At 38.7% G+C, this 25,317-nt stretch overlaps 1 protein-coding gene across 1 annotated transcript in view; it reads left to right on the forward strand.

Moving 5' to 3' along the window:
• Positions 1 to 25,317, forward strand: part of dachd (dachshund d) — a 95,757-nt gene that overhangs the window by 64,943 nt on the left and 5,497 nt on the right. The window contains exons 4-10 of the mRNA XM_030786392.1: positions 3,996 to 4,168; positions 4,513 to 4,648; positions 5,818 to 5,952; positions 19,950 to 20,095; positions 21,678 to 21,825; positions 23,045 to 23,188; positions 24,356 to 24,424. Of these exons, the coding sequence (XP_030642252.1) occupies positions 3,996 to 4,168; positions 4,513 to 4,648; positions 5,818 to 5,952; positions 19,950 to 20,095; positions 21,678 to 21,825; positions 23,045 to 23,188; positions 24,356 to 24,424 (951 nt within the window). The remainder of the gene's footprint in view (positions 1 to 3,995; positions 4,169 to 4,512; positions 4,649 to 5,817; positions 5,953 to 19,949; positions 20,096 to 21,677; positions 21,826 to 23,044; positions 23,189 to 24,355; positions 24,425 to 25,317) is intronic.

The raw sequence follows: 25,317 nt of genomic DNA on the forward strand, positions 1-25,317 counted from the left end.
CTTAAGAGAGGTGACAGAATAAACCTCAAAACAACATATTAACATATTTAACTGAACACTTTTGTGTTACAACAGTTAGTGAACAAATCAAACCTAACGTCATGGGGGAGACAGCCATAAGCAATTTGGTGTGAAGCCAGGATTTCTTCATCAGGGCCTTGACGCTTATCCAAATTTTAAAAGAAAAAAAAAAAAAGATGTGGATTTTCTAACCAGTGAAAATGAAGTCCATTAGCGCCCTCATTTCGTGTTGCGCGTTGTGGTATCACATAGTGTGTTTTCTGTTTGTTTGTCCAAATGGTGCTTTTTTTAAATATATGTGAGCTCTTCCAAATTATGTTCCTTTAAAAAAGAGTTTTTTTTTTTTCTTTCAAGATTTAATCTATCAATTCCTTCTATCTGAATTTGCGTGCCAAAACATTTGGAGGTCTATCAAAAAGTCTATTCATGGATGCGTTTCAGTCACAGTTTTTTGTGCACTCTCTGACAATTTGGAAAGGGGCTGGATGTAACTAGAGAGTGAAAAACATTCAGTTTTTCTTCCATTAGCATTTTCAACCATTTCTTTCGACTCAACAATAGATGTGCTCTGTGTATATGTCAAAGCACTGAAAGATATTTGATGTCCGTCAATGGTTGCAATGAGGGTAAGGTTCACTGATAGGTTTGAAATTATTATAATTCTGGAAAAAAAAAAATCAAAAGTATGACTGCTTAGACAAATTTCATTTTTCCTGATGTTTATATTGCTTGTGTCACAGAGTCCCCAATCACAGTATATATAATAGTTAATATGTGGCGTAGATTTCTACATCCTCAAAATCTTGTTGTGAATATTTCAAATCAATGGAAAAATCCTAAAAATCTTACTACATCAGTTAAGGGTATATGCTTCAGGGGTCATGGTGCTGTAAGATCATGTAATGCACTAGCCAGATTTTGACAATAAGTGGAAAGATTCCCTCTTGTTTGACTAAATGAAAAGGAGCACAGTTGAGGAAAGGGAGACCCAAGACAGATGCTGGACGGGCAACGTGATTACCACTAAACCTGGAAGAATGTATTTTATCCACTGTGGCTTCCTTCACTCCATCCCTCTCCCTTTTGAAGTTCAACTTCTCTGCTCTCTCTTAGGCAGGCCTTAGTCAAAGGGCACCACCAGAGAGACAGCCACAAGCCTTGTAATTACCTGTGGATACAATAACTTGTTGCTGTGGAGAGGGACAAGGCCAGGGCCTTTGAGAGGGAGAGAAATTCCCATCTCCAGTGAGAAATGTGCAGTGAGAACTAAACTGGACTTCTGGCTAGCAGTTTTAAAAGCACAGTTTGTAGTGCCATCCATATTGCGACCGGTGCTATTGCCCTCTGAACAAGGTGAGATCGGGCAGTGAGTAAACATGTCATGCCTTTATTGTAGTCAGCTATTTAGGATGAAACATAGCAACACCATTACATGTTGTGATCTGATACTTTCATTAACGTGCTTTATTTCTGATGCATACACAATGTCAGGCCAGCTGAGCGATAGGTTTTTGTTTCAGCTATTGCATATTTTTATGGACTCGATCTACAGAATAAAAAAGAAACTGTCATTTAAAATCCAGACGCACCAAATAACTACAGTTCTTTGCATTTTTAGCTCAAATGAAAAGCTTTGATAGAGCGTTTTATATTGTATTAGGTTTTCTTACTGTGCTTTGAATAGGCCATTATGGCTGAAACATCACTTAAGGATGACAGAACATGAAAGAAGGCAGGACAAACACAGAGACAAAAAGGGAGAGAGAGAGGGTGGGAGAGAGAGAGAGAGAGAGAGAGAGAGAGAGAGAGAGAGAGAGAGAGAGAGAGAGAGAGAGAGAGAGAGAGAGAGATTAGACCCAAGAGAACCGTTCTGTACTGTGTGGCTACGGAGCTGTCTTTCAGACTTTACACGCCACAATGAAAGTCAGCTGGCACAAGAGACATCGTTCAGTGCCTGCAATGACAAAGGACATCCATTTAAATGACAAAAGCAAAGTCATATCAGTCTTTAATACGTTTTTTTTTTCCCCCTCCTCTTGTATATGTTGATTTGCCCGAATCCAGTCAGATCTTGCTTTTTGTGCCCCACAAAGGAACACTAGCACTCAATCTGGCTCTCGAGTATCTCTGAAAGGTAGATACGTGCGTGAATGCCTCACTCAATTTGTTTCGATGTGGTGCTGTAAGTATCCCGCAATCATTCCGGTGCCGTGGCGGCGTTTTAATTGAGTCCAGTCCTGCTAGCGGTAATTGATTCAGACGCAGCACTCGACAAGAGGCGCCTTTACAAGGTGCTGCTTGGCTTCTCCTTCTTTAATCTCCCTTTCCCTTTTAATGTTTGGGAATGTGTTTCTCCCATGAATCTGCATGCCATCTTTCTTATGGAAATCGACAGTGCCTTTTCCATGGAAAGCAATGACATCGAAGAGGCAAAAAAGAGGGTTGAGCGTCTTGCTTTTTCTTTTTCTTTTTTTTTTTTTTCTTCTATTTCCTTCTTTTTTTTTTATTTCCCAAGCACCGTGTGTCTGGAGGCTTCCTTATGTAGATCCTTTCACCCTTTGGCCACCGATATGTTCTACAAAAGCAAAGCAAAGACTTGTTTTGGTGGATTATCCCTCTGTGTTTCTCCCTCTTTATATTGAGCCAAGGAAAAGAAAAGTGGATGGAGGGTAAAAAAAAAAAAAAATCAAGACAGTAGCTCAATCAATTCCACGAGAAACACTGAAGTTTTCTTTAAAGCACTTGTGCGGAGCCTTTGAATGCCAGAGACCAAAATTTTCCCGGTTACTTTTGATCCCCCCCAGTTCAAAGTCAGGAGAGCGAGTGAGTGGGTCCTCAGTTCAGGGACACACACCATGCGGTGACCTTATTTGTGTGCACATGTCCTTTGAAAAGGGGTCGCTTTCTCTACCACCTATTTAATCACTGTCTAAGGATGTAGCACAAGTACTTCTAGTTATATTTGTACTACTCTCACCCTAGAAAGTGGATTCAAAATCTGTTTAATCTAGAGTTGCTGCTGCACACGTACATACACACGCGCACGCACACACATATATATCTGATGTAAAAGTGGTGCAAGAATATTCATAGTCAGCCTCTAACCACCTCTAGATCTATGTTCACAATTAATTAGCACAGTTTAACTTGTCATTTCAGTGGCCTCTATTTCTCACTTTTTCTCTCTCATGTTAGTTAGATTAATTTTAATGTTACTGGTAAACCCTTTAATGATTATTTTCTGTACACAGCTTTGTATGGAGGTTTGTCATTTTTCTTCTTGTGAAGATTTTATATTTCTATGTTTGTGTGTATATGTGTGTGCGTGTTTTTATTGTAAGCATTATAGTGAAACCATTAAACAATGCGCTTCTTAGTGCAACTATTGCTGAATTCTTGTCATGGTTAAAGTTGTGGTCAAACAAGCCAGGCTGAAGATTTTACACATACTTGTACATCAAGCTAGATCATTTACAGGTGTATGACACTGTTTTTACTGTTCATAGCAGTGCATGCCTTAACCTCTCTGTTTATTTGAGTAGTGTTTTTTGAATGCCTGCATCCAGTTTAACACAACAAAGTTACTTCACATGTGGGACTCTCCTGAAAATAAATAAATAAATAAAATAAAATAAAAAATAGAATCAAATAAAATAAAATATAAAGATACTTAAAGAACTCATACAGGCACTGATGTCATGAGATTATATCGTCATGACAGAACTTATACACACACACACACACACACACACACACACACACACACATATATATGTGTGTGTGTATGTGTGTGTGTGTGTGTGTGTGTATGTACTATGTATTCTGTCATTTTGTAGCTAATAAAAAGGCAGTGTACAAGCAGTTATCACTAAAAGCTTGTTGTTGTTTTTTTTTCAACTATTGTCTGTTTTGCAGACCTCAAATCTACTTGTTTATTTACCATTTCCTCTTATTGCTATCATTATTTTTTTCAGGCTTAGAACTCCCTTTCATGATGATGCCCCACCCCCTGATCCCTGTCAGCCTGCCTCCTGCATCAGTCACCATGGCAATGAGTCAGATGAACCACCTCAGTACCATCGCCAATATGGCCGCCGCTGCACAGGGACAGAGTGCACCATCCAGAATGGTGACATCAGTAATCAAGGTAACACCCAGCACCATTGTCTCACTGTGTCGTTCACATCTTTCATCAGTTGGGCTACTGAGGGGTGGGATCAGTTGCATGGTTTGTGCTTTAGTGCTACCTAAACAGAGCAGACTGATCTAATGTCACACAATAGCATCAAACAGAAGGGGGGATGGAGGGACAGGGAAAGCGTATGAATGGGGAGACGGAAATGGATAAGGAGCCTCCTGTAATCGCCTCTAGCCTGTACAGCAAAACGCTGCGGTGCTGCATTGTGGTGCACTGCTGATTATTGGTAATGCTTTGTATAATGGCTGCCTCTCTCTCTGTGTATGTGTGTGTGTGTGTGTGTGTGCCTAAAGGAGCGTGTACCTGACAGTCCTTCCCCGGCTCCCTCTCTGGAAGACGGCAGGCGACCAGCAAGCCGTCCCTCATCACACCGCAGCAGCAGTGTCTCCAGTTCCCCTGCACACACTGAGAGCTCCTCCGACAGGATACGTATGTCTCCCTGCTACAGTCATCTCTCTATCTCTCTCTCTCTCTCTCTCTCTCTCTCTCTCTCTCTCTCTCTCTCTCTCTCTTTGTCTCCCTCTCTTTAATACACATCCTCAAAAACATACGTGAACGCTTCTCTTTCTACATACTAAATCTACACATTACATGTACTGTCTGTGGAGGAAAAAAAAAAAAAAAAGACTGGAGACAAGAGACCAGACAGCAGCAAGCAATCGTTGCCTGTGTTGCTTGCTTATATGTTTGCTCTTTGCCAAACATTCTTTGTCAACTATACCTCACCCATTTTTGTCAACATACACCTAGCCATTTAAAGTGTATCTTTTGTTCAAAAGCTAAGTGCCCTTAGGTATAATATTTGAACATCTCTTCTCTTCATATGCTACACTGCAGACACATTTAAGTTATTGTTTGCTCTGCTTACCATTAAAAGGCCATAATATGCATAGGTGGAATATATACAGTGAAGGCACCTGAGCCGCTGGTCTGAAATAACCAACAGTCTGTGTCTCATCGCCCCCTTGATATTTTCTGTCAGTGCTGAGGAGGGCCTCTGCACAAGTATTTGCAGATGCATTGTCAAAAAACTTTTAGAAGGCAATTACGTTTGAAACAAGGCCAGTCATGTAAATCCTACAAATGAATCACTAAGTCATATAATGGGTTTAGTACATCTTATCCACTACACTTAAATTATTAAATTTCATTTGTCTGCCCCGTTCAACAGAGCATTACATAAAAGAGTCAACCATAACACATGCATATCGTCTGATTATTATTTTTCAAAGCATTCATCTCACCTGCTGTCCAGTGCCATTTGGTCTCCCATAAATTCCGAAACTTTTCGTAACTGTCTGAGGCCTGATTATATTAAGAGTTGCAGGTGGCAAGCATTTCTGAAGAGACTTCTGGCTAATATGATTTTGATGGACCTGCCTATTGATTTGTAGATGAGGTTCACAAGCGCTTACAGATAAACAAATGAAAGCAAATGACATTTTCACCTTTTCTCTAATTTAATAGAGGATCTTCTCCATAAAACGGAGAGTTAATAGTTATTATCTTAGCTGCGCATTTTATCGCTGTTAACTCTGGTTTATGAGCGGTAAGAAGAGCAACAACATGTGTGACGCATTTTACTTGTGTCCTTAAAGCTGTGCACCAGAATGGGCTTTCAATGAACCAGGCTCTCCCGGGGTTGTCATCAAGTATTCTACCTGGACCCAAAGAGGGGGACCTGGCCACTCATGACTTGGGACATGAAACCAAGAGGATGCACATCGAGAAAGGTCAGAGTTTTATTTCTGTCGGCACACGTAGACAAGAGCCAGTAACAAAATTTCAATCACACGCTCACAGTCATCAATATAGCCCCTTTTGACCTGAAAACGAGTTTAACATTGGTTGAGGAATCCCCCGTTGTTTTCATTTTTTTTGTTGTTTTTTTTGTTCATTTCATTGTAACTCTCAGCACACTCTACCAAAACTCTACCATTGTCATATTGAATAGCTTCACAGAACAAATAGATATTTGTTTATGCGCCGTCAAAGAGACCTATCCCCTCCATCACAGACGTGATTGGTATTCAGACGGGCGTGCTCAGAGATTCCGGACTGTCACATTATGGCTGTTGTCCAGACTTTGTCTGCTCGCATTGACTGAACACGTTTCTGCAAGACATGTACTTTCAACCTTTGGTTTGACTGCCTCGGACAATTTGGCGGAAATAAAAAGAAAGTGCAAAAAGAAAGCCAGAAAGAAAAACCATAAAAAGTCTTTGGATTAAATACAAATTTAAAAATAATAATAATAATAATAGATTTGTGTATTCTCTGAAGGCTGAGCCCTGGGATGGGGAAGTGTTGGAGGGGTGATAATGATATGAAACTCACTGTGGAAATCACTGGACTGTGTTTTCCCCACTGTATCAGCCCTGGTGCAGGGAGCTAAACAGGACTTTCCCATACGTAGTATAAGGCTGTGTATTGTAATAATTAGTATGATTATATGAATTTGCAGGTTAAACACTAGGTGTGATGAATGAAAGGAGGGGGTGTTTGTGTATGTCTAGTGGGAGTATATGCATGAATGGAAGTGCGTGTTTGTGTGTCTGTCTGGGTGTATGTGTGTTTGTGTGCACATGCATGCTTAAAAGGCTAAGGAGCGACTGAGGCACTGTCTTGTCTGTGTGTGTGTGTGTGTGTGTGTGTGTGTGTGTGTGTAATTTCAGTTGTGTGTCTCATCTGTGATATTATGTGTACAAATATCAGAATCGCTGTGGCTACACATTATTAACCAATTCATCCAGACATAATTTTCTATTCCCTTCTAAGTAATACTAACATCACATCTGTGCATGAGCCTATTCTAAAGAAAAAAAAAACAAAAAAAAGATATTTGCTCCACAGTTGGCACCATCCTAGACCACAATATAGTCACCTTTTCTGTGTGGAGAGAAAATCCACATTTTGTCTATTTGTATGCCTTTGTGTTAGCGTTTAGATCCCATATTCCTAATATGTCACTCAGGTTGATTAGAATTCCGAGCTCTCTAACGTTTGCACCAAAGGTCTCGAGCTGTGGAAAACATTTTTATAAAATAATCCATTAATGCAGAGGAGTGCAACTAAATTAGTTACCAATTTGCTGAGCATGAATTAATGAACAGAGCTTCTCCTGGCTCCCAGAGTTGTAATTTTCATAATAACCTCAGACCTTTATTTGGCAGGTTGTTTAGTTTTTTCGTTTGAAGGTTTTCATTAGTCTAATGAGGACTGTGCAAGGGCGAGCAGTCAGCACAATTTACATGAGGAAGCTATCATAATAAATGAGGCAATTTGAATAACACGCACAGGTTTATGCAGCGAGATAAGAGAGATTGCACAGCCAGATCTTGAGGTAACCAATACATTAGACCAACTAATAACCAAAGTAATCCCAATAAAAGCCTTAAGTGAAGGGAATAAAATTAATGATAGATATATTGAACTGTAATGATATGATACATGATGCATTAGATTAATAAAATAAATGTGGCCTATTGTTAAAGAGGCCCTGCTCAGGCCTAGCTTTGTTTATGGCAGCCTTTTTAATTAGGGTTGTTCATCGGATCAGTTTGTTTAGACAAATGAGATTACATTCCAATGGTTTAATGATATTTCTCCACTTGTTTGATCTTTATGGTCTTGGCAGAGCATTAAATTAATTTCATGCATTGGACTTCCAGTACAGTTCAAAATTTTACAATTCACTGTCCTGTGTCATCTGGGTCCAGGCAGAGAGAGGAAGAGCCCAGATGAGTTGCTGCTGCTGTATCATCTATCTGTTCTGAGTGTTTTGCATCTGTTTTTTTTTTCCCTGCATCTTTGCTGATAAAAGACTAGAGCTCTCTCTCTCTCCCTCTTTTCAAAACTGAAAAGGTTATTTATTCATTTGTGTGAGGCAATGCAACATTACCATATGGCGGTCTTTCGGTTTCTTTTTGCCAGATTATCTTTGGCAACAGGAATAAAAACAGATTTGGTGGTGGCTCACACCAAAGCAGAGTATAAAACAAACTGCAAGCTCTCACGTCTGTCAAACTTCACATTAACTGAATAGCGTCACAAAAGGAAATCTGTTAGAATCGCATTTGAAAAGCTTCCATCCTGTGAAATAGCAGGTTATGGACAAACATGGAAACTTGAAAGGCAGTAAGGTCTTTGGCAGTTAACTCAGCTTAGACATCAAACTTTCCACCTTTTTTTTTTTTTTTAATCTGGACTGCATGTGTATGTCGGAAATTTATGTAGCTATACAGTCCACAAGAACATCATTTAATATATAATGTACCAACATAAACACAACCATGTGGCTTTTTTATGTGTATGTCCTGACATTGTAATGGTGCCCCATAGTTAAAGAAACAGCACATTAAAATTCTCTGCTCACTTATACCTAATTGTAGTCGATATCCTGGTCTGTTAGAGGACTGTTTTTTTTTCTTGTTTCTGACTTTGATCCCAGCCAACGTGACCTTTTTTGCCACTTTTGGGGAGGAGGGGTATGAGCATGGAAGGTTGCTATTCGCACCAACTAGTATCGAGTTTAAACACATCTAGCTAGCATGAAAAAAAAATCATCTTTTCATTGTGGACTTTGACTTGCTAACATTGCTCTTGCTAACGTGGTTCTTTGAGTGTTGCTGTCTTAGGAATGAAGTAGTGTATAATGACTTCTGTGAAGAAGAACAGATGACCAGCACACCCAACAGTGGGTTAATATAAGTTGGTCTCACACCTCTGTAGTTCTGCTTGGTGAAGTTTCACTCCATGTGTTTGCTGCTAAAGTGTAGTCAGAGCGCTAAATTATGATTACTTCTTTTGATAGTACTGCTTCCTGTCATTCAGTGGCATGCTGGTCTACAGTCTCATCACCAGCTCATTGTTGTGCAGGATATACACAAGATTTTTTTTTTCTTTTGACAGTGCATCATGCCTTTGGGTTTGCAGTGATTGACGAATGCCCAACAGCCCCCCACACCCCCCCCCCCCCCCCAATACAGCTTTAAATGCAGATGGAATAATCAGATCTAATTCCTGTGAGCAGACAAGCACAAGGATACAGTCACACAGATGATGGAGTGAGGCAGCAACAGTATCACTGAGATAATCTGCCAGCTGGGCAGTGAATGGAGCAGCATGTGTTGCCCATTATATGATTTCACCAGGAAAAAAAAAAGAGGGGAAAAAAGACTTGTCCACAGGAACATCAAAAGATATGCAGTTCTTGTTTTTCTCTTGACCCGTTTTAAGAATGGAATCAAAGTGAATAGGCGAATCGCAGAAGAAATGAGGTATACTGTAAAAGCCATGTGTCCGTGTTTTGAGATTTAACCCAGGAAACCTCTTCCTTGGGTAGAGGACAAATGCACTTTGGGCTGCTCAGTTTAGAAATACCAAGAATCTCTTCTGTTCATGTAGCCCTGTGTTTCAAAATTAAAATATACTTTAAAAAATGCCAAAACATTCTCTACATGTTATAACTATATATTTTTGTGGTAGAGGTCATAAGAATTGTGAACTAAATGTGTCCAATTCCTAATTCATCGAAGATCGTAACTAAAAATGACCTTCCTACTTTCATGCAACTTGTCATACTGAAGTCATTATGACAAACTATTGTAAGTAACACCAGGATCAGTAGTGCACAGTTTTGCGAATAAAACCAAATATTCAAGTAAAATTTTTATTTTTTTTATTTATTTTTTTCTGTATTAGAAAGGTCAAACCAGTTCTCACCCAGCCCACGAATGACATGCCTAATACCTTCGTCTTGTAACTCTTCAGAACAGCCTGCTCTGATATCGTCTTTTGTTGTGAAATGTGCTAATTTCTTGTCATAAACAAGGATTTGTATTCATTCCTTTGGCAGCTACAATAATAGTATATACAAATAACGTCAGCTGCTAAGTATCAGCGTAAAAAAGTTTCAGGTATTTAAGAAAGATTGTGCGTGATTGATCGATGATGTGAAAGTGGCCAAAAGCATGAAGTATGGCAAAAGACATTGCTCAAGATGCTGTCAAAAACAACAAACACTGGACTGTCAGTTCCAGCCTCTACCTCTTTAGCAGAAATATTCATACCCATTCAACCCTGAGGTGTTACAATAAAGTCTGAGCTGAGCAGTTATCAATCTTTGTCAGTCTGCTTGAATATTTACAAGTGAATGCCCTCTACTCATCAGCTGCAGTTGCATTCAAAGCATGTTTTCTTTTGTCTTTTTAGTCTTCTTGATGCTCTGGCTTCAAAAGTAAGACGGACTCTGGCTTATGCTGACTGTCTGAGTCTTCTAAGACAAAAGGCAGGTTCATTAGCCACAAGCATCCAGAATGTGACTTGGCAGACAATAATGGTTTATGATCAAACAACTTGTCAGTGTATCCTGTTGAAATGAAAGGGAGGCAAAAAAAAAAATTAATTCAATAGAGGATCAATCACATTTTCTGAGCTATGTAACGGATAGTGCTGATGGTGCACAGTATGCGATTACTCCGGGACAGCACAGTTCATTTGGATATTTGCTCTCCCTCATGAATGTTCCATTGCATGACACCACAGCCTGCTAATCACATTGCACAGAAAAGAACGCTTTTAGGAATGTTGAAAAGAGAGAGAGGGTTTTTTTTTTTTTTTTTTTTATCTTTGAAATGCCCGAAAAGTGACAGAATGCTCTCTCCTGCCAAGATGTGGAGCTTAGATAGGGAGATAAATATGCTATGGTCAGCTAAGTGTACCTAGCAAGCAGAGAAGCAAATTTAATAATGTATTATCATTCACTGGAGAAGGTGAAATCTCCCTGTCCATCACAGCATGCAGGGACGTTTCATGTTACTCATGTTGCTCATCATTTCAAAGGACCAAATATATTTCACAGGCATCTGCGCTAACGTAAAGGCTCTTTTTAAGTTTGCTCTTCAGGCTCAGAGTGATACAGGTTATTTATTTATTTTTCTTTTTTTTGTTAAGGTTTTGATTTTTTTTTTTTTGTTCATTGTACATATTCTTTAAAATTCTCTCTCTTTTTTGCTATCACTACAACAGCAGTGTTTAAGAATACAGTAACCTTGATTGTGTTACAGTGTGAATTATGGCTGTTTTTTTTTTTCCCTTTCTATTTTTTGGTTCCATCTGTAAATGTGGGAAGGGCCCTTTTTGTGAATTCTTTGTACATATCTCAGCATCTGACCTAAACGGAATGCATACTGCTGAGAACAAATCTCCCAGCATGCCCTTGGACAGATGAAACAAAACAAATTAGCAAGATAGTTTTCTTTGCTGGTAATTTGTGATTCAAAATAATACATCGCCTAGCAACTGTCACAGGCAGGTAAGTTTGACCCTGACTTTGCATTCAGAACATTTTTTTGAACACTTGAAAAACAACATAATTCATTAGTTATTCTGATTTTTTTTTTTTTCTTGAGGTTTCTGTGCAGTATGACACACATATTTGCATGCAAACAAAAATTATGAGATAATATGGATACACAAGAATTCTGTTTAACAAAGACCTGACTCTACTATATTGTATCTCAGTTATAAGCATGAAGATCCTTATTTCCACTTGGAATTGGCATCCAAAGTCCCATTAAACTGTTGCGTTGCGAGGCACTCCATGTAATAGAGCTCTCTTATGATGCTGCTGAGCTGTAGTTGTAACTTGAGAACGTAGTGAGTCAAACCTTAAATTTTGACTCTGCTGTAATTATTGTCGGATACTTAAGCTTTTATATCCTTTCACTGTGAAGTAAATCATTCCTAATAAAAGAAGAATAGGGGTGGAGGAAAAAGCGGATGGAGGACTAATTCTCGGCGCTCTCTTGGCTTTACTCGTGTGTTTGAGAGCCTTCCTAAGCACCCCAGTCACCTTGACTTTGCAGCAACACAGAGAGGCTGTTGCTTATCCTGCCTAACCCCAGTCTGTCAATTAGGTGTTTAAAAATTAATCTCTTTAACTGGAAATACCCATGCCAGCTTTCTTCCATCTGTAAATGGAGTGTTATTAATTCAAGCAGCGCAAAGCCAGTGGTATGAATAATGTTATCAAAACAGATTTCCACACGTTTAACACATCACCCCGGATAAAAACCCCTAAGTATTTTTATAACTGCAAACCAGACGCAAATGGATTTGCATCCATTTTCTCAACCACAAGGAGTCAGACGGGATTGGAGGGGGGGGGTGGGGTGCGCAGGAGGAGAGGGGGATGGAGGGGGGAGGCTTCTAAGCTCTGCTCTTTTAAAAGTTTACATTTCCATTTCTTCTTTGTCTTTCATCTTCCTTTAAAAGCCTGCTCGGCACATAGAGCCTGGATTAGTGCCAGCGTTGACTGTCGACAGAACACAACAACATCCTCATTCCCTGTGGGACTGCAGAACCCGCACAATGACATTAATATGTCCGCCCATCTTCACCAGAGCACTTGCTGCACTGTGATCAGGCTGTGTACTGTTTACCACTGTTTAATGTATGAATACTTGTTCTGTCAAAGTATTCTGATTGTGTTTTTTTTTTTCCTCCGCTGTTTGAATTTTTAATATATCCCATGTAATTCTGTGGAAAGTATGTGTTACTCATACATAACAACACTGGAGGATATTTACTATCATATGAAAGCAGCAGTTTGGCCATCTCTCTGAGACATGCTACCATCTTGTACATTAATTAAAGTTAATGTAGATCAAACAGTGTGCTCTACAAAGACTGCTAATATTTGGAGACTCTTAAAAGATTTTCGTAAAACTACTGTGTATACAAAGCATTCTTTTTTAAACAATTAGCGGCAGAAACCAAAGCACATGTGTGAAATTTGAAATTTTAGAGGCGCAAATAAAAATGCATGGGCCTCTTCCAATTAAACTCTCTCCGAGTTTATATTCTAATCATGAGCCTTTATATAAAACGTTGTGATGCTAATGGAAGAAAGAAGTGTTCAGACGGAATTACTTGATTGTAGTTAAATACAACATGCATTTCCTTTTACCTGCGTCAATAATGGATGAACAAATAGCCTACATTTAAAATAATGAATCTTTGAAATGTTGCCAACCAAAAAGATGAGGTAGTCAAATACTGTCATCACTTGTTGGCCTTGTGGCAAGCTGTCATCCATTCGTAGTGCTCTGAATGGTTGCTGACTCTGGCCTATAGATACTGAACGCTTAATCACTTTATGGATTTGGCAAAGGACGTAGATTTAACGCCTATTTATGTCGTTATAGCGAGTCATGGGCAAGTCGTGGTCCTACCAAAACAAACAAAAAGCAGGGATATCTCCATGTTCTCGTAGTTTACGGACTGAACCCTGGGCCTCTCTCTTAGGCACAGTTATTGTTGCTGAGGTACTCTCAAACAAGGCAGCTCTCTACAATGAACAGATCTTGCATACATTTGCCTTTTTAAACACAGGGTACCAATTAATTCAAAGGCTTTGAGTACCATAGTTACCCAATCCCCTTACTTTTTTTTTTTTTTTAATTAGGTTATGCAACCCTCTTTTACAAGCCCTCAATTCACTTTTGAAGGGTGTCTGTTTACAAAAATGATACCCATCATTGTTGCGGCTAGTCCTTCGTGGAAGACTTTGTTTCAAGGTGTGCTCTCTGGGAGACAAAAGTGCTAGAGGTTTTTATGCAGTCATCACAGGCAGTCAAGCCTGTAATCCTCAGTGGTCCGATAATGACATCCCCCTCTGCATTTATTACATGAAGAGGACTCTGGAAAACGCTGACTTTGAACAAATGAACATTCTGACCTTTATGCAATAAATATGACATGGGGCGTATAAAAAGACAAGATATCTTCTTCTTGGATGTGCAACAATACCCATCTTCTGTTTCCCCCTTCATAGGCCACCGGTAACAAAACAAGAAAAGTCTGTGAAATGCCTCTTGAATATTTAATGGTAGATTTTATAAACGACTGCAGAGTGCGGAGAATATCTGTTTGGCAACGTCCATTTTTGTCAATATACATTTATTTGGACTTTTATTTTGCATTGCTATTGATTTTGCGCTCAGTGTTTACAAGGCCTATCTCGGAGGCGGTTTGTATTCTCTCCTGCGAAGGTGTTAACAAAGGTGTTCTGTGTCATGACACAAAGATTGGAGAATAGCTCACGCTGATACTCGTCGTTGCAAATCAGCTCGTCCATTCCAAGACCTCGTGGCATGAATAGCAAACCTTAACCATGTCTCACACAGCTTATTTCCAGAAAGTGTCATTTGCAAAGAATGTTTTTTTTTTTTTTTGTCTTAGAAAATCTGTGACAGTTCGGGATTTATGAAGATCTCTTTACTGGCCTGCCCATCTGTGCCGCTATCTTCACGTGGCCTTGAGAATATGTTTCAATTTATTAAGGCAAAGCGTCAGACTCATTACTTCAAAGGGGTTGGAAAGAAGAGCAGAGTGACACCCAGAATGTGTTATTAATGGAAAGCCCCGAGTATGAGGGCAGTTGGAACTTAATGATATCCTACAAGAAAATATGAGGGTGTCACTTTCCCAAAAGTCATGCGAAATGTCAGCGTTTTTAAGGTCCTGATGCTAATTTTATGCCTATGCACAGTAATGTTTTGCAGCGCATTTAGGAAACACGGCCCAGTGACTGTGCTTATTGTCCCCCCTCACCTCCCCCCCCCTCCTCTTGCAAATGGGTTTGTGCAGCAAGCGATTTAATCTCTAAGTGTTGGGAACATTAAGGAAGAAAAAAAAAAAAAAAAAAGAAAGAAAGAAGAAGAAAAGAAAAAAGGCGCACACTCTGATAGTGCCTTTCACAGAGATAAGGGTCCCTCACCCAAATATTACCTGTTAATCCGGGCCAGACTGATTCAAGCACTTGCCTTTGATTCTCAGTAGGAATTTGCTAATGGATAAATGTTCATCTCCGACTTAAAGAGCATTTAAATGAGAACAAACCGTGCGAGACTTTTTTTTGGGGGGGGGTTTTTTCTGCTGTGTCCTCAGGGTAATGGGGAATCTGAGATATCAGGTCCTCTGTCCACTCGATCCATATGTACAACACATGCATGTTTTAGTAAGCATAAAGGAATCTGCTCAAAACAGGTTTCAGCTCTGAGTCACATTTTTCTCTCCACAATGTGTTGTGCATGTATGTAGGTTACAGTTCCTTAAGGGATAGTGTCCTCCCTGCATCTCCCTCTTTCTCTTTTAATAGTTATTCGTTATTTGTTTTCTGTACCATTGGTAGTGTTAATGTCAAAAAGGCAAAGTGAAACTTCTGGGTTTGTCCTAAGTAATCTTTGACATTTAGTGAAATAATTGATATGACAGTCAGTCACAAACTGCAAACAAGTAACTATCACCAAATAAGAACAGTCTGATCATTGATTTGAAGGTTAGAGCTTTGTACAGGTGTTGGAACAATGGTGGTTTACCCCTTTTAAACCTTAGGATGGATATTGTCATTTTTAGTAAATTATATTAGTAATGATGAAATCAGTGCATAACAGGGGAATTTTTTTTATGATTAGCTGAGGGTTAAAGCGGTGTTGTCTCCATTATCTCGACTGAAAGGTCACAACCACTCCCTCTGAAGGAGGCAACTTGTTCAGCCCCATTGGCAGGTCAAATAAAATGTAATTGTCTGCTGAAAGCACTGGCCGCCTTTGTGGAGAGGGAACTGACATCCTCCAGGTTTTAGCATTCAATTTTCCTGCTGAGAGGAACACAGGTTTGCAAGGACACAGACTTCACCTGTCAATATATCACAGTGACTGGCCAGCCAAATGCTGCAGTGCGCACACACACACACACGCACACACACATACACACACACACTCACACGCACACACACGCACACACACACACACACACACACACACACACACACACACACACACACACACACACACACACAATCCTCTCTCTCTCTCTCTCGCTCTCTCTCCCCATGTCTCCTCCAACTCAGTGCTTTCATAGGAGGAATCAGCTGAAAGGTCCAGTGGGACCTCAATTCAAACACAGCTACTTGAAACATATGGCAGATTTTCAGCTCTCAAGGTCAATTAGAGCAATTTATTTAGAGAATGTTGCTAAATTTCTCAAGGTTTTCACTCCTTTTTATCACCGAGTGACTTGTCTATCATATTAAAATCAGGTTGTTTATGTTCTCCTTCTCGTGACTTTCTATCAAAGTTATCAAAGGGTTTCAAGAGGATTTTTGGACATTTATCTTTGCTTATCATATGCATCTTTTTTCTTCTACTTGGCACAGCTAGGTCCAAGTGCTGTTCACAAGACAAATCTAATAACATGTAAATTGGAGATAAGCCCAGATCGCTCCGAGTGATATTTTTTTTCACGTTCATAGTTTGTCAAGTCAATTCCTAAGCCCCTGTTTTAGTAGCACAACACATAAGGACTGAGAAAATTAACTGGAAAGGTGATTCATCACTGCTAGCGTACTGTCAAGGACTCCCACTGTTGCTACGGCGGGGGTGGGGTGGGGTTGTTTTAAATTATGGCATTTCATTCAGAATGCATTGTATTTACTGCGTCCCATTTTTTATTTGTGGCTCCTATTATCCTGTGAAACAGTTGTGCATGAAATGTTATTTGTGACACGGCTGACCTGAAAGGATTTCATAAGGATTTTGCAGTGTAGAGTTACACATGGACCTGTCACATCTGCTACTTGGCAGTCCCAGCGGACAAATATCACCTGGAAACGGAGCTCTCTCCTCCAGTGCTTCCATCATGTTGGCGTCTGCCACTGTAATTAAGTCTAGCCCACTGATTCTAGACCAAATACAGAGAAATAAACATCCAAATGCATTGCAAAATGAAGAATAACAACAACAACAACGACGAGAAAAAGAATGAGGCGAGCAGTGAAAACCGAGTCAAGTAGTGAAGCCCAGGATCTTTAAGGCATATTTTGCATGAATGTAGGCATTGTTACCGTCTTTGGTTTCTATTTTCAAACTGATGTGTGAGGGGAGAATGAGAAATCTGAGTGAAAACATGATGTTCGTTTTCTCCAACATGACAGATTGTTTCCCAGTGACAAAGCAGTCAGAAACTCCCTGTGATCCAACATTGTGTTCTCAGAGAGGTTCTGCCGAGTCCAAAGCAGAAGTGAGTTACAGCAATCATGTATGATTAATGCCAGAATGAAATACGGGGACAACAATGGCTGTCTACCAACTGCATATCTCTGACATCCAAGTCTTCCTCATTGTTTATCGTCCTCTTACGTTTTGGCATATGCGGTGGCTGAAATAGCAGAGCAGTTAAAGAAGAAAAATAACCGCTTAGCGCTGAAAATAGAATCCATGTTTATTCTGAGCAAATGATTACATCAATAAAATAATTTTGCATTGTCTCACTGAATCCTGTTATTAAAGCTCAATGATATATAAACAGAAAACAAGTCATTAATCTTTTTTTTTTTTTTTTTTTTTTTTTTTTTTAGTTAAAGTGGTCCTTTTAATTCTTTAGTAATGGAACTGAAGTGTTTGCAAATGTTTATCCATTAGGCAGCCATCCACTGTAATTAATGAACTAGAGGGAACGGCATTTGATTTTGAGGGGGAGAGGTTGTTGATGTCCTCTGTGGGTCCACAGTACCTCTCTTATAGCCTTTTTTCCCTTCCAAGAATTCTCAGTTAGAAAGCCTAATAGCACGGCCTGATACTTGACTGTTGGTTGGTTTGATGTTTCCTGGGCATTTGCAGATGCTCAGAATAATCTCTAATGTTTTTCCTCAATCTGCTCTGGAGATGGATGAAATAAATACTTTAAACTAATTAATGTAAGACCAGCTGTTACCAAGCCTTGGCTGGCGTTAGTGAATATTGATGGGAGGAGTGGGGCTTCTCAAGTCTTCCCATGTTTGTGCATGATTTAGAATGCCATATAAACACATATTAATTCTCTATGAGAGGGAATTTTGTTGAAATCAGAGCCAAGAAACAGAGAGAGAGAGAAATTTCCCTCAAAAAAATTAAGAACCTAAGCATTACCCTTTTGTAAAGAAAATTTCATCAAAACTGTCTATTCCAAAATATTGTTTATTCTGCTTTTAGCTTATGTGGTATCTCCATTTGTTGCTGTGCCAAGTAGGCCCTAGCACTTTCTTTTAGACGGAGTGGCAATTTACAGTGACAATGCAGAGATAATGTCAGCTTGCCCTGTTTGCCTGTAAATGCATCTGGAGTTATGATGGCTTGTGCTACAGATGGCAAAGGCCTGCCCTTTTCCAGATTTGATGGATGGCAGATGATGTCATCACACATTCTAATAGATCCCAGTGCCTCATCAGAGGAGCTGGAGCTTTTGAGCTAGAGCTCTGCTTTAGATTTCAACTTCATCTGTTGAATGTTCCAGGTATAATTTATGCTCTGTGTCTGGTGCCTTTCTTTTAAAAGCTTTGCTGAGGCCAACAAAGGTACAGAAAGAAACATGTTCTTGCAATGAAGAGAAATGTATTTGTCGATCAAGAGATTTGGCTATAAGGTTGTTTTACCTTGATTTTGTGCAAATTCTGGACACATACTGTATCAAAAATAGCTACACTAGAAGTGCTACTCTGAAAAACGCTGAGAAATAACTGGGCAAAGGCTGTGCTAGGTAAATGTCATTTTCATCAGTGATATTTAACTTGACATACATTCAAATCAACTTAGTAATAATGAAATCATAAATAACACATCATAATTAATGAACAATACTGGGAATTTCCTTGTAAGAATCGGATATGAAATGAATCCGTTTTGCATGCTCATTGGTCATGTTATCACTTAGTGCTGTCTTATAATTTCCTAAGGGTCATTATTTCAAATGACTTTTGTCATGGACGCTCATGGATAGTAATGTTGAGAGTGTGAAATCAAATCAGAATGTTTTCTCCCTCTTAAATGTGTATTGTACCACTGTTTTCTTTACTTGTCAGTACGAGTGTTTCTCAGGCATCGAAAGACCATAGTGGATGCCTTTTGTCCATATTTCACATTCATTCACTCTGTCATCCATTGGGAGACCCAAGAAAGAATACATCTCGCTTGTTTTCCTCCTCTATTAAAGAAAAAAAAAAGAAAGAATTCGAGATCCTCTTAAAACTCAGTGTCAAAATGGCCCACAGCCCAGTCATATTGATTTTTGTTTGCAGGCCTTTCTAGGGATTAAATCCATTTGCCCAGGATTGCCCTGTCTCTGTGCCAGGGGGGGGGAGTCTGTAGTGCTGAAACATTGTAAAGGGAGGGTCACCACCTTGTGCCATATGGCCTTTGTTGAGAGGCCAGGGCCCTCGGTAGTCCAGGCTGGCTATGTGCATCTGGTTGAGTGTGTTCTCTTCATATCTGAGAGTTACTGTGCCATATGGACAAGTGTTGAGCAAAGCTACATGAATCTCTGTGTTTGGGACAATGCAGATTGCAAATGAGCATTGATTTACAACTGCTCCAAAAGAATATGTATTCAGTGGACGTTCACTATTCAAAACTTGAATATATTTTAGATTATTACATGAAGACTTTGGCTGTTGCCAGAAGCAACAAAAGCTTTACCGTCAATTACTGGGTTTATTCTGACGATGACAGAGTTGCTTATCAATCATTCTCAGCAAAATGGACATGGTTGTTTAAGTGTTGCTATGATTTCACACGAGTGGATATATAAACGCAAAGCATTTCTTCCACAGCACTGTTTTTCAGTAAATTTGTTGTTAGATTTGCAGGATGCTTATTGCACTGTGTCTGTTTGTTTCCCTCTTTGCCACCAGAAGACACTCCCATGTGCACACCCACAGCAAGAGACAGCTACGAAAGGTTGTCATTGGCTGGGCAGGCTTTGCCCCCAGGATTCCCCTCACCTTTCCTCTTCCCTGATGGCTTATCTTCAATAGAGACCCTTCTGACCAATATTCAGGTATATTTTGTGGATTTCATGTGTGCAGTCTTACAAGAATAACACAGGGAGGTATCGGAGTTTCCACTGAAGGTTCAGCACTAATAAATAGATAGATCTTTGTTCAACACCAACAGAGACCCATCTGATTAAGTAGGCCTCTTTACAGTGTACACTTTATCATGACTTCATGAATTCATGTATATCTATAATAAGATATCTAAAGGAATAAAGCAATATTTATTTCTTCTTCTCATTTCAGATATCTTACCATCAATAGAGATCTCTGTAACTAATATGCGTAGTCTTGATGACTAAATTTGTTCGGGCACTTGATTGCAGCATACAATGGTCTTAATTTTCCAATACAGAACATTATTTTTGATTAACTTAATTATTTAAAGATTCTTCTAGATTGTTCTGTAATTAAATTAAAATTGAAACTCTTGAGCTGTAATTGAAAGTCTTTTCTTTACCAAACACCTGACTCTGGATTGGATCATGATCAAAAGAAGGTTAATGTTATTTTCAGCGACACAAATTACATGATGTCACTTTTCTTGTTCAGTTTGTTTTGGAAACCCTGTTTGGTGTTGTTTGTTTGTTCACAGAGGGGGTATGCCACCTTGTCTGTCGACTCATGTACCACTGCTGTTGCTGTGCAAACAAAAAAGCCGTCAAAAAGATGAATGTAGTTGGTTAACATTGTTTCTGAGACTAATGATGTGAATACAGTATAGGGACTGAGAACATCCTGCTCATTGCTCTTGTGATATGGACATCAGAGAGCTGCTGATCCTTATGGCCTAGTCAGTAATTAGCAGAACTGCCTTCACTCCTCAGGGCCATAGAAGTTTAGTAAGTCATCTTTAATCATGATTTCAGGGTAACGTTTTGATTGAACATTCATATATAAATCAACAAAATGAATCCAAGCAGAAAATTGAGATAAAGCAACTTAGTCTAAATTGGGGTCATGAGAAGGAACAATTAGGATGATATAGCCCATTGCATCTGGCTTAATTGCATGTGTATGGGGAATAATTGTTTTGAAACAGTCACACCACAGTTTGAACAGCAAGAATGCAAATATGTCTCAAAGTGTGATTCATAAAAAGAAATAGTTTATTTTCTATTAACAATCACATACAGTCTGGGAAGCCCCAAATTTACATGTGCACAACTATGAATGTGTGTACAGTGTAGTATTAATATGAAATTAATATAATGATTTACTTTAATATTATCCTGTAAATAGTTCCTTCAGCTTTACTATAAAAGTGGCCAGACAAATTCAGACAAATTGCACAGCTTCATAGCCCCCATTAAAACAGATTATGTAAAAAACAGTGTCAAATGTTATTTATCAGTTTTCTCACTTTGGAGATGATTTCAGGGAAAGGTGCTTCTCAGGTGGGCAGAAATCAATGGTAAACTAGCTGTCAAAGATTCTGACTGTCCAAAAATACGATTAGGACTACTGCTGTCAAGCAGTTGTGATGTGTCCTGCTTAGTACACAAATCAGACTGTTCTAACCCGTCAAACATCTATTGTATGCCTCATAGTTATTATTAATTATTTCTATCTCTCTTGAAATGGCAGGGCCTGTTGAAGGTGGCCATTGATAATGCTCGTGCGCAGGAGAAGCAGGTGCAGCTGGAGAAGACAGAGTTGAAGATGGAACTTTTCAGGGAGAGAGAGCTTAGAGAAACCCTGGAGAAGCAGCTGGCCGTGGAACAAAAAAATAGAGGTACCTTCAAAACAAACAGACCTGAAAAGTACCTGGGCATTCCACTGACAAATTTTACAGAAAAAAAGTATTTACAGACAGATGTATCCATGAAATATTTAATGTAACCTTTGTGATTTCAGCAGAGACAGTCTGCGTAAAAAACGTCAGTTAACAGTTTACACAGGCAAAAATCAGAAGGCCCATGAAACCTCTGAAGGTTTGACTCCTTGCTCTAGTCTTACTGTCCACTCTAGTCTCATACTGTAATGCATGTGTCTGAATGATCTGTAACAGGCCTGTAACACTCCAAAATGGTTTCTTAGAAAGTTCAAGATCAACAAAGCCCGGCAGTCACAAACACATTTCACAATATTACTGCCATCAACGTGTTTCAATTAAGTAAGAAGAACTAAGTTCTAAAGCAACAAAGAGTTCATGTTAAATTAGGTTTTATTGCATACTGTTGCTTCATATCAGTGTAGTTACAAATACAGAAATATTTTTCAACTGATAGCATGGTACCACTGAGAAAATAATGAGCATAAAATGCAACTGATGGTAGAGTTTGCTTTAGAATCAGTGCAAATGAAAACTATGTAATATATATATGCTTTAAAACTGGCTTGTGTGATTTAAAATATGGATTAACATAAAAAATTCATACCCTTTGACAAAATAACTACTGTTTTGATTTTATGTTGCCTCCAGTGATGAACTCTACCACATTTTACATGAGAGCTAAATATTGTGCTTATATTTTTATATCAGTAAGAATTATTTAAGTTGTAAATAAGTCTCACAAAATTCAACTTAATCTCCTCATCTTCTATGCATAAATCTCACATAATTAATCAAATAGAATTTATTAAGCTAATTCCACTGATGTGTCCTTATAAATGTGCCTAAAGCTCTCCAACTCTCTTCTTACTTAATATTCAATGTGGCATTCACCATTGCGCTTTTGGAAAAAGTTAAGCTAAACCTCTGTCTCATTGGCATTTTAACCTAGGTTAATCCAGGTTATCCCAGGCTCAATTATTCAGCTGATGAGACAGTCCTTATTCATTGGATGAGAACATTCCTTGATAATTTTTTCATGAATATTATATATTTTGACACATTCGAAATACAGGTCACTTTCTAGACATCGTTATTTTTGCAGTCCTGTTTCGGTTGTACTCCTTTCGTTCATGGTGGCTCATTGTCGCTTTTGTTTTTTGCTTTTTTTTTTTTTCAGCAATAATTCAGAAACGACTGAAGAAGGAGAAGAAGGCCAAGAGGAAATTGCAAGAGGCGCTTGAATACGAGGCAAAAAGGCGGGAGCAGGCAGAGCAGACCCTAAAACAGACCTCACCCACAGAAAGCCTAAGATCCCTCAATGGTTAGAGTCTGCATTAGCTCTAAAATGCCACAAAAAATACAGCAATGATTGCCTGTTCTGTCATCGTTTCCTTTTTTTTTTTTTTAACCCTCAAATACAGTTCAAGCAGTTTAAGTTGGGCTGCTGTTTACCCTCACCTGACAAATGGATTCTATTTTCTTTGCTGGAAAAGAGAGTTTAAACACTCTATAAGAGACTACAATAGCTGATTGACTGATATGAAAACCAGCAGTACTTAAACTCTCAAGGACTGGCTTTGGGGAGTCCTGGTTTCAACTTTTTTTACTCAGCAGAAAAAGCTAAGCAGAATTTAATGGAACTGAATTTTGATAAAAACTCTCTGTGGTTTGTACCTATGTACACACAGCCTTTGACATTACTTGGAAAGGTTTTTAGGGAAACTGCAGAGGAAGCTGATGAAATAATTTGATTTTTACATGTCAAATCTCGTGCCCGTTTTAAAAATGTGTATTAATATTCATGACACAATAGTGAATGATCAAGTACATGTACTTTACTTGCCAACAGATCTTATTTGCCACTTTTGACCTAGTTCTGATTTTACTGAGATGATTGAGGGTTAGCATCCTTGTGATGTTTGATACTGACTGGCATTTCAGGCATCTACTTGAATGTTTCACTCTGCACCTGTGATGTGCATTTGAACATTTCTTTCCAAAGATTTATGCACTGTTAAATCTTTACTGTGTATCAGAAAGTACTAGTTGCATATACCACATTTGCTCTGTCTACTCCAAAAAAGAAAGTATTGTCTATCTCTGTTATTCATCTTTGAGTTTACATGCAGAGATTATTACCAAAAAAGAAAAAAAAAGTTCACACAAGCTTAAAAAATAGTTTCAAACTAAAATGATGATTATTAGTAGTAGTAGTAGTAGTAGTAGTAGTAGTAGTATTACATCTTTTAAAATCTTTTTTAAAAGATGTACAACAACATAACATGCACAGGAACAAAACACCAATAAGAAGAAGAAGAAGAAGAAGAAGAAACACATGTTCCATTGATGACACACATACATACACATACATATGTACAATATACTGTATTCACATCTCACCCGTCATGAGAAGTGATGTTGAAAAACTTTTCTCATTAGCTGTAGATGTCATGGATGTTTAATCATCATTATCCTTTCATTTTCACAGACTCGTTGACCCAGGAGATAGAGGCCGACCGCAGCAGTGTGAGAACAGATGCTGAAAGGACAATACAAGGTACATGTTTTTGAGGAGACTATAAATCTCCCCACTGCTGCAGTATATGAGCTTTAGTTTACCTCAGCCTGCTGTTCAAGCATGCAGTCTGCCATCTGGGCCACAGCCTCCACAGTTCAGCAGGAAGGTCAAGATCACTTGGATTCATCAAGAGTATACCTTTTTTTAATAGGCATTTGAATGTCTGTGTTATTTAGTGCACATTTAGTGGTACAGCTGACTCTGGCTGCCAGCTTAAACACATGTTGAGGAGTTATCTTGGCTAAATTTAGTTTTTTTGTTGTTGTTGTTGATGAAGTCCATATTCAGATATTATTTTGTTACTAAAAGAAAGCAACGGGTAAGTGCTCGACAAGTCAAAACATATTTAAAATGCCATAGAAAAACAGCTTCAAGCAGATGTATTGTGGTTATCTCATATAATTAACGTAGGCTGTTCTAATAGATCATGCTTAGGTTAAAGTGTGAAATAAACTACATACTGAAATGTTCAACCTACTGCTACAGAATATACAGAGGAATATGATAGAATGTCATGTATTGTAAAAAAGCACACATTAATATGAAGTGCATGAAACTATCCGGATTAGGCTTCAGTCGTAGCCATTTGTACTTTTGTTCTATGAAATTCAGACACTATTTATATGTTAATTACACAGGAAGACAATGAACAGACAGACATTGGATTTTGGTTTCACATTGTGATTGTGACTAGATTGTAAAATATAAAAGTCTAAACTAGGAGAACAAGGAGAACAATCAACAAACATCACTGCTTGGTGGTCTTTGAATTTTGGTTGGGTGAAAAACCGTTCCTTAACATGTAAATCCTTACAATCACATTTTAGTAGACCTACTGCCTATTTGTGTCAAAACAGTTCAGAATGCATACT

The sequence above is a fragment of the Chanos chanos genome, chromosome 10, assembly GCF_902362185.1.
Source record: "Chanos chanos chromosome 10, fChaCha1.1, whole genome shotgun sequence".
In the NCBI taxonomy this organism is placed as follows: domain Eukaryota; kingdom Metazoa; phylum Chordata; class Actinopteri; order Gonorynchiformes; family Chanidae; genus Chanos; species Chanos chanos.